The following is an 11,031-nucleotide window of genomic DNA, read 5'->3' as shown; positions in this document are numbered from 1 at the left end:
CGGCGGGTGGGGTAGGACTTCCCAAGTATGTCTTGACCACTTTCGCAACATGGAGTCAAGCATTGTCATGCTGCAAAATCACTTTCTCGTGTCTCTCGTTGTATTGCGGCCGTTTGTCTTTCAATGCTCGGCTCAAACACATCAATTGCGTTCGATACCGATCGCCTGTGATTGTTTCAATCGGTTTTAACAGTTCATAATACACTACGCCGAGCTGGTCTCACCAAATACAGAGCATGATGGACGTCAAAATCATCGTTCTTGAAACGTTGAAACCATTCACGACACGTTCTTTCACTAATAGCGACCTTACCATAAGTATTTGAGAGCCTCAGCCGCAGATTTCTTCATATTGAAGCAAAAAATTAAAACCTCCCGCAAATGACGAGAATTTGGCTCGTAAACTAACATTTTCAATCGAGAATAACTTTATGATGCAGACACAAATCGACTAATGTTTCTATGGGGTTATGTTGACAGATGCCCAAGTTTATTGTATGACGTCTATGATCTATTTATTTCGATCACCATTTACCGCTAAAACCATCTATAGGAAAACGGCGGAAGCAAAGTTGTATACCTAATATATATATATACTAGGTGTATAAGCTTAAATCCGCTGTTTGCTCATAGATGGCATTAGTGAGCGTACAAAGCTACCCTGAGCACACAACACACTTTTTTTTATGTGTTTGACATCTGTCAACATTAACCAGTGCACATCATCAGCAATTTCATACAACAACATATATTTTTTCTTTCGTAATCATGTCTAGTTTTTTGCTAAAAAAAAGCATATGCGGGAAGCTTTGCTTTTCTGTTTTAATTTGAAGAAATCGACTGCCGAATTGCATCGAATGCTTGTGGAGGCTTATGGCGATAATTTATCCTTTATCAGAAACAACGTGCAGAGATTGGTTTCGCCGGTTCAATGACGACAATTCTGAGTGACAAGAACCGTGAAAATCGGCCCAGGAAGGTTAAGGACTGTCAATTGCAGGCTCTTTTGGACAAGGACGATACCCAATCGCAAAAAATGCTTGCCGAACAATTAGGTGTTTCTCAAGCAGCCATTTCCATGCGGCTACATGCCATGGGGAAGGTTCAAAAGATTGGAAAATGGGTACCGCATGAACTGAATGATAGATATGGAGCGACGCCAAAACACATGCTAAATTCTGCTTGCCAGACAAAAAAGAAAGTCGTTCCTGTATCGGATTGTGACAGGCGATAAAAAGTGGATCTATTTTCAGAATCCTAAACGCAAGAAATCTTGGGTTGATCTCGCCCAACTATCAACATCTTCCTCAAGACCAAATTGCTTCGGATGGAAGACGATGCTGTGCGTTTGGGGGGTCAGGAGGGTGTCATCTACTACGAGCTGTTAAAACCTGGTGAAACTGTTAATGCTCACCGCTACCATCAACAACTGATCAAATTGCACTGTGCTCTGCGTGAAAAAAGGCCGCATTATCGGAAAAGTTATGACAAGCTGATTTTCTTCCACGACAACGCACCATCGCACACGTCAACAATGGTCCAAAACTACTTGGAGACACTCAACTGAGAAGTGCTACCCCCATCCCGCTTACTCACCAGACCTGGTACCTTCTGACTATCACCTGTTTTCATCACTGGGCCACGCGCTCGTTGAGGCACTTCAATTCTTACGAAGACGTCCGAAAATGGCTTGATGAGTGGTTTGCCTCGAAAGATGAGGAATTTTTTTGACGTAGTATACACAAATTGTCAAACAGGTGGAAAAAATGTATAGCTACCGATGGGCAATACTTCGAATAAAATATTTTTTATCATTTTCATGCAATAAACGTGTATTTTCTATTTAAAAATTCCGGTTTCATATTTACATACTTGGTATATCTCAAAATTTAATGTCCATAAACATAATGAACGTCGCACCCAAGATCCTATAAAATATTTATAATATTACTGCCATATAACTGGAATTATATCGAAATATATATGGTGCTCTATCAAATAAGTAGATTTGTAAATAAAAAATGTATATCTTTCTTAAAATATTTTTAAAAATTTCGAGGTTTCCTTTATAAAATCTAAATATTATAATGACAAAAATAAATAAAATTCATTTTTTTTACATAAAGTCATCAAAGTACCGGTTATAATTAAAAGATAATGATGCTTATTGGACCTTTTTTTTATATTTTGTTTGAATGATTATGAATACTCATTAAATATTCATAATTTTTTGTAAATAAATATTTTTTGAAACTCAAAATTTTGAATAAATACAATTTGAAACTCAATTACAAATTTTTGTATTGATCAGACATATTATTCCCCCCCCCACTCCCACTTTAAAAATCTTAATATACTTTGAAATAAATATTTCAATACAGTTCAAAGCATATCCTTATCATCCAAATGATAATCCTGCCACCCACTCCCACTCGCACAACAAAAATTTCGCACTACAAATATATACTGAAACTAACTGCTATGGCTTATCATATCCTTACCCACATATGTTCACTTTTACCTTCCATTCTCACTCCTTATCCTTCCTCTCCACTTCCATCACAACACATCTGAATACACCTCGAAATATTCCGACATTTCAACACAGTCCAAACAGCTTAACATAGACCCATATCATCTGCAGAAATCATTTCGTTTACTACAAAGATCTCAATATACATCGACACTTATTTTCACGTTATTCCACCCACTTCCGAAAAACACATATAAAGTACTGTAATTTCGCTCTAAAATAAATCTAAAATAAAGAACATCGAGAATTTTGAATAATTACACCATGACATACACCAATATCGATCATCATACTTATATTAGCACTGCCACATTTTTGGTGACAGTTTTTAACTTACAATGAGCAATAAATTCATAATGGGATATTCTTAGGGCAATTAATTCTAGAAACATTTTAAGATTAAGATTAAAATTAACCGAATAATTTATTGCTTTAAGAGAATGCTGGAATGACCAAATTATTAACTTGGATATAAATCTCCGAATTTACTGAACGGAAATCAAAAATCCTTTTAGGATTAAAGTAGATGTAAAATTTGATAGTGCAATAGACTTTATATCAAAATCGAACAAAAATTTAAAATTTTATTTTTCAACAGTAGAGCTATAGATATGCTGTTAGAACAAAAAATCATAGTATTAAATTGAAAAAAAAATTTTAATGATATACGTATATCATTTGTATAAAAGATTGGATATCAAAACCTAGCATCAAGTTGTAATTCCATAAAAATAACATTTTCCAAATGATACATATATTATTTGTATAAAAGATTTGATACCAATAATTGATCAAATTCTAAGAATGTGTCCTTCTAAAAATGATATATGAAGCATTTAAATTGCACTAGTTGTATAAAATTACTTTTAAAAATTTCAAAAAAAAACGTAATATTTTTAGTTTTTAACAGATGAAATTCAAGTATATATATATATATATATATATATATATATTCTTTGTTAAATTGATCACTCCCCTGCTCATTCCAATTTTTTTAGATAAAATTTTTCAAAAGAGCTTAAAATTTTCCTTGAAATGACTATTTTTCGATGCCGTATGGCGTTTTTGAAAATTCAAAATGATGGACCTAAAATGGCGACTGGAATAAAAAAAGACATTGGAAAAATTAATGATATCGTGAATAAATGTGCATGATGTGATGCGTGCGTGCGCGCGCGTGTTAAAACGAATTTCATTAAATCAATTTTTCTTCAACATGATATCCAGTGGTTATCAAGACATTTGCGTACAAAATATATACAATATATAAATTTCAAATTATAAAATTCGATCATTCTCTTCCCGAGAAAATACATCGCGAAAAAAAATTTACGGTAGAAGTATTATTAATTGCGTTAAAAACAATTTAAAATTTCTACAAGGCATGTAATAATATGATAATTTAATAAGTTGAAGCTTTATGTTACCTTATTAAGGCCCAACAAACGAGAATGGATTGAAATGAATTCAGATTTTCAGAAATATTGATTCATGAATGTTAAAATGAATGGTTTTCAATCCTGAATGCTTTTCAATCCTAGAATGCATTTTTATTCATCTATAAGAATTGCAATGGAGCATATCTCTATGCCTTTCAATCTAAAAATAATATTTATTAGCTTTTTCTGTGCAACACAAATACAAAAAACATACAAACACACACATTGTAAATTACATACTCTTCAAAATTTTGAATAGGAAATGCAGTTTTTCAATCCAATTGCATAAAATGAAAATTATATTGTTTTTAGCAGAAGCAAAAAATATTAATAGTACTAAACACTCAGAGACATTTCTACTCACATTAATATTTTAAATTGATCATTCGTTGTTTACCATTTCAAATTAGTGTGTGCATCTTTATTTTTGTCCAAATCCGACTCATGATGCTAAAAAATTACGCACAATCAAAGGAATTGGGAACAGAGAATAAGAATTTCAATTATCAACAACTCCATACTGTGGAATACACAGTTTCTGGATAGATTGAAATGCTTACTCTATTCTATTCCCAAATATTACAATCTTTAATTTTGTTTATAATTAACCCTTTAATCTTTGGAAATTTCTAGTAATTTGAATGAAAGCTTCTTAAAATTAAAATTTTAGCTTCTTAAAAGATAGCAGCATCGAAAATTGTTATTCTTTGGCATAAACTTCACACATAACGAATCAATAATAATAATAATTATAGTAATAATCACATAAACTAGTAATAATCATATAAATGGGCCTTATTTAAAATGAGTACATTATTTATTTACATTAGTACATTATTTATTAAAAAAATACTTATACTCATTTCAAAAAATTAACTTATTTGTTATTTTCCATAACTAAGAAATTGAATAATACTATAATAAATTGTAATAAATTACTTGAAACTAAATACTAAGTAAGCATATTCAAGCCTATAATGGTTGAAACTAGATCTTTCAATGCCTAAATAATTCATAGTGAATTACATATATACTCTATATATATTTTGTAATTATTCAAACTGCGCACCGAATTTTTTCCGAACTTACAAACGCAATTAAACTACTGGAACAATATCACACAATTAAATTGACAAGCAAATTTAGATATTTTATCCGATATCATTAGATTAGAAGGATAATGTGCTAAAAAACTTTAAATAAATTTATTGTTAAAAATTACCTTGGCCGGGACTTAAATCCGGATCTCTTGTATTCCGTACGAGTGTCCATTAGATTCTTGAGACCTTAGTAATATTCTTCGCAATAATCAGTAAAAATTATGAAACATTATACTGGTAAATTTTGCAACGGATTGTTATAAAAATAGCTACACACAAGTTTTTATTAAACAATGTGTTTTTACCGATTCTAATTCTTTAGTTCTTTTTTATTTACTTCCTATGACACATCTTTTACTGATTAACATTTAGACTGCGCGCGGATTAGTGAGATAAGGGACAGGAACCAAACTGAAAATCGGCTGAAAGTTGCAAATAAATTTCAGCATTGTTTTAAGCATATACTACAGGCATAAAGCGAATTTTAAAGTAATAAATTTAAAAATGGGTCTTATTTAATGCTAAATCTTATTCGGCTCAGATACCTTATATATTTTCATCCTGTAGTTTGATTCATCACTATCGCGTTGCCTTTGTCCGCTAGAAATACGATAATGTCTGGGTCCTTGTTCAATTCCTGAACTGCTGTTCTTCTCTGGTGATGTTGACGTATAGAATTTACTTACACAGTTAAAAAAACCGATTCTTCACAAATATAGTTTTAATGAGATAATTTAAATGGTATGACATTCCGTGCATCCTGTATGTATTGAGAACAGGATCTATATTTATGTTTTTTATTCAAAATTATTTTTCAAACAATCTGTCATATAGCATTTTTCATTGGCAAAAGTAGTGTGCACCCAGTGCATATTAAAGTACATTTGTACATATTGTACATTATTCTAATCAAAATGTAAAAGTGAGAAAAGTGAGAATATCTCAATTGAAAAAAATGTGTATTTTATCAAGTAGCACAATAAAATATATTGAATATTTCACAGTTTAATTCGTTTCTATATATTTTTATTAAACGTATATCTTTATATCGATTTGTATACAACGGGTTTACAGTGCACTGAGTGTGCACTAGTTCTGCCAATAAAACTAATAATTTATTACACTTGTTCTGAATCATTCTGCATATGATATAATAATTCTTCTTTTTATAGAAAAGATATCGATATATCTTCAGTAGCATCAAAAGTACAAGAATGTGAGTAATTTATATTTAATCAATATTAAGAATCTTTATTTTAGATCACATATATGAGAACACAATCAATACTAAAAATTAAATGCCTATAACGGTTGAAACTGGATCTTTGCTTAAATAATTCAACATGATTGTATATAGTGTCCGTCAAAAGGTCTAGGCTAGCTAAATATTTTTGAAAGTATGATTTGAATGTGGTTCATTGAAGAGTGTTTCTTTTATTTTCACTTTTACATAAAAATAAATTTTTAGTGCAAAAATGGAAATAAGAGAAACAATCTTCAATAACCTTGATTTTAACAAATATTATCCAGAGTATGATCCCGAACAAATTCAAGAGATTTTAATTGTCGGTCGGACGTCTTGGGTATTAATGATGCTGGTATTGCTTCATTTTCAAGCGTTATAATTCGAAAAATACTTAATGAAAATGACCTTTATTGCAATATTCTGAAAAGCTTTTGATATCGATTCTAGAATCAAAAAATAGGATAACCAATAAAAAAAAATCGATGTGACCTTGACATTGGCGACGCCAAGATCAAACTGATAAGATCATTAAATAGATTTTTTTAAACTCTATAATTTTTATTTAAAAACATTTTTCTCAAAAAATACATATTTTCTGAGATATTTAGCCAGCCTGAAACTTTTGGTGGGCACTGTATATACTATATATGTACATGCTCATGTACGTAATCATTCGAACTTCGCGCCGAATTGGTTTTCCGGATTTATAAACGCAATTAAATTATTGTAATATCATAAATTAAATTAAATTGACAAGCCATTTTTAATAACAATTTGATGCTCAATCAGGCATCATATTAGAAAGATGTTAATGTACTGAAAAATATCTATGATATTTAATGTACAAAATAATCCGTAAGTCTTAAAACTATTGAATGTCTTCTTAATGAGATTTTCTGAATAATTTGAAGTTTTTTTTAAACAAAAATATCGAGTATATCATTTTTTTGCAAATTCCTTTTATATCATGTATTTTTATAACTAGACTTAAAATTAAAATTCGATTATAAAAAAGTAATTCTATTATCCATTTTGAAGTTTAATTCGTGTAAAGTTGTTTTTTTTTAATTGCTTATAAATTGGAAATTATTAATGTCCTTTGCTGAAAAAGTTGATATCAAATTAAACAAAGAATTCGTGATTAGAAGGATGTCTTAAATATAGATTAGAATATCTCAATGTAGAATATATCAATGTTTTCATATTTAACAAATTAACAATAAGATATGAAATAAATTATCGAAATAAATAAATTATGAAATAAATAAATTATAATAGTAGGCTAATATTTCATCTATCGTACAAAACATTTTTCAAGCGTATTGATTCATTATAAGATAGAAGATTCTAGAATTTCTCTATCCTGCAGCCAACTTGAAAAATTTATCGTACGATAAATAAAATATTAGATTACCTAAGATATCAAAATGATATTTCAGCGATTCGTATACTTTCCATATGTCCTGAAATGAGTACATGCATCAAATTCATGGATGAAAATATGCAACTATGTGAAAATTCAATAGATTTTTTGTATGATCAACAAGATTTTCTAGTCGTTGGATGTTTAGGTGCACAAGGTGTCGGTAAATCAACAATCATGTCACTGCTAACATCACATTATTCGTATGTATTACGTTTATTTGCAACATATGTGATATTAGTTCTTTTTTACTGAAATTAATGTTATTTTAATAATTTTATTTTATATGATTAGATCTAACATTTTTCAAATTCAAGATTTGTCACATTATGAAAGTAGTACAAATTGTACCACTGGAATAGATTTTTTTATAACTAAAAATAGAGTAATATATTTGGATACACAACCAATTCTTTCTGGATTTGTGATTGACTCTGCTGCATCCTTTGATCAGAAAAAAGGTGCACCTGATTTTATGAATAGTGATTCTAATTTGGAGTTACAATCACTTCAGTTTGCAGCATTTCTATTTTCAGTGTGCCATGTTATTATATTTGTGCAGGATTGGTTTGTCGATCCAAATTTAGTGAGGTAATATTGTAATAAAATATTATATAATAAAATATTTATTATTAATTTATTAATATATAATTACTTTTTGTTATTAAAATTACAATATATAATGAAGTCTATTTTTCTTATAGATTTTTAGAAACTGCAGAAATGTTAAAACCGTCCTCAACAACAGTCATAGATCAAGATTATGTAGAATATTATCCACATGTTATATTTTTGCATAATAAAGCAGAATTGCAAGATTTTATGCCAGCTACTATTGATGAAATGAAGGTATTTTATCACATATAATGTATCTATTTCAAAATATGTCTTATCTTCTATAACTAAATATAGTCAACTCTTATATTTAAACTATTACTTATTAGTCTTATCTTAAGGCTCCTAAATAGTCACTGTGACCATTATTGGATCATAAGCGATAAAAAATGGCACGTTAAAGTGTCCATTTTTTTCATGTCATTTATGGAGATGATGACTGCTACTTGTAGCCGATAGGAGGCGCTAGTATGCTTGGAGACATGTCAAATTACATCTGTTTATGAAAATATATATAAAGACAAATATTTTAATTTTGACATGCTAGGCATGTGTGTGACATACAAATGCAAAAATAGAGGAAAGCATCGGTTCCCCGAAAGAGGAAATGAAAAAACGGTAAATCGCAGCAAAACATATAAACAAAGTTATATATAATATTCGCACGGCGCGACTTCATCGCACATTGGCTTAGATGTTTTCTTTTTTAATTCGAAAACTACAATGGATATCTCAAAATGATATAAGATGTTTTCATTCTTCTTGATCTATTCTACGCCCACAATGCGGCTCGAATCTTATTTAAGAGACACCTTGTATAAGTTCGGCCTTTTTTCCTCTTAAAGGCGCTCACTTTTCTTTAAATCTTCCTTCAATTCCTCAATTTAGCAACTTTCAATTTACTATAATCTTTATTTACTTTCCAATAATAATTTCAATCCACAAGATCACCAGGTTATTTTCTATGTCTCCATTCACTGATTATAAACGAAATGTGCGCTATCGCGATCATGTTACCTAGATCGATGCTATCCTATTTGACAAGCTAAACTTGTTAAATAAACTTGTTAAATAAATTTGTTAAATAGCCATTCCCATAAATAAAGAAAATTTGGATAAAATAAAATGAGATCATTTTAAAACAGTTGTAAAAACAGGCCGAAGCTATTCCACTCTTCCTCCCCTCCCTCCCCCCCGATTTTTCATGCGTAGCACACTGTGGCAACAAAATGCTATTATTGGTTAAAATTTTTTTGTGAGATAACACACTTCCAATCAATTTTCTAAAATTTAAATTACATGACATTTTACTGCGTCTAGTTTTTGCTAAAAGTGTTACGCATGAAAAGTTAGCTTGATAGTCAATAAACAAAGAGCACGTGAAGTGCATTTATTAATGTTTATTTACATATACAAAGCCTTTTCACTTTTACGTGCTTTACTATTTACTAACTGTCAAAGGAGGAGCATAAGGATAACTTTGATTCATTTTTACAAATATTTTAAAGCGATCTCATTATTTTATTCAATTAAGTATACAATAGCTTACAAGAAACTTCAACATGTCATTTCTCGATTATATCACGATCCAATATAACCACAGTGATTACTCAAAACTTTAAGTAGCTTTAAGATGTAATAAAATAAATCAATCATAGAGCCATATTAACATTTTAAGATATTACTTAAGATCATTTTGAAATAAGAATGAACTATGAAAGAATATCGACCTTAAACTTAGACCAATATTTATAATCCGTTATTTTAAGATCGTTTTAAATAATGTCTTAAGATGCTAATATAAGCCTCTAATTGGTTCATGACATCTTAAGACTGTACTTAATTCTTAAATATAAAAAACAATTATAAAATCAATTATAATATTGGCCTTGATTATATTTTTAGTTTTATCTTTTCCATTGTTCTATTCCAATTATCTAAATTTCTATAAATTTAATTTGTTTCTATATTATTTTTTCTATCGACTGATTTCGATTGCATTACGGAAATAATTCTTCTAATTGCCTTTCTAAATTACATTGCAATTAATTTCATATAACGTTTTATTTTAAACAGCGTTTTTATTTTATAGAACAAGCTACTAAAATATAAATTAATACTGAAAAGGAAATTAAGAATAGGAAAATTATAGTCTCATCAAATATATCATAATATAGAAACTTGTTTATATTCTATTTTCAATTATTATTATTTTAAATTTTATATTCTTTTTTCAGGATTTTTATAATAAAATATTTTCTAGTTCTCGATTACAAACTCATAGCGGTATAGATATGAATCATTGTTCGACAGAAAGTGGTTTAAATTTATTTTTGATACCTTCGAGAAATAAACAAGGTAAAAGATTATTTTAGATCATTTATGAAAAATTATATATTAACATTTAATATATTTAATTGCATTCGTATTTTTTGCAGAAGATATGATTTTTTGTGAAAATGAAGAATTTCTTATAGATAAACTGCGAACAAAGATATATGGAGTTCCTAGGAATTCAATTACACCTTCTGTGTTAACAGAAAAAAAATTGGTAATTAGATAATATTTTAAGACATATATTTTTTAATTTTAATCCGATATTGAATTATTTTATTTATTCTTTATCTTACTTTCAATTCCTATTTGTATTCTAATGATTTGATTATTAAATTATT

General features: G+C 29.1%; 1 protein-coding gene across 1 annotated transcript in view; it reads left to right on the top strand.

Annotated features, from left to right (window-relative positions):
• The window catches only part of LOC105620124 (protein SMG9), a 17,740-nt gene that overhangs the window by 5,535 nt on the left and 1,174 nt on the right, over positions 1 to 11,031 (top strand). The window contains exons 2-7 of the mRNA XM_012201631.1: positions 6,245 to 6,288; positions 7,758 to 7,944; positions 8,036 to 8,332; positions 8,446 to 8,590; positions 10,594 to 10,714; positions 10,798 to 10,905. Of these exons, the coding sequence (XP_012057021.1) occupies positions 6,245 to 6,288; positions 7,758 to 7,944; positions 8,036 to 8,332; positions 8,446 to 8,590; positions 10,594 to 10,714; positions 10,798 to 10,905 (902 nt within the window). The remainder of the gene's footprint in view (positions 1 to 6,244; positions 6,289 to 7,757; positions 7,945 to 8,035; positions 8,333 to 8,445; positions 8,591 to 10,593; positions 10,715 to 10,797; positions 10,906 to 11,031) is intronic.

Source organism: Atta cephalotes (assembly GCF_000143395.1).
Source record: "Atta cephalotes unplaced genomic scaffold scaffold00024, whole genome shotgun sequence".
Taxonomy (NCBI): Eukaryota; Metazoa; Arthropoda; class Insecta; order Hymenoptera; family Formicidae; genus Atta; species Atta cephalotes.
Note: the sequence above shows the minus strand (reverse complement) of the source record. Positions and strands in the feature narration are given on the sequence as shown.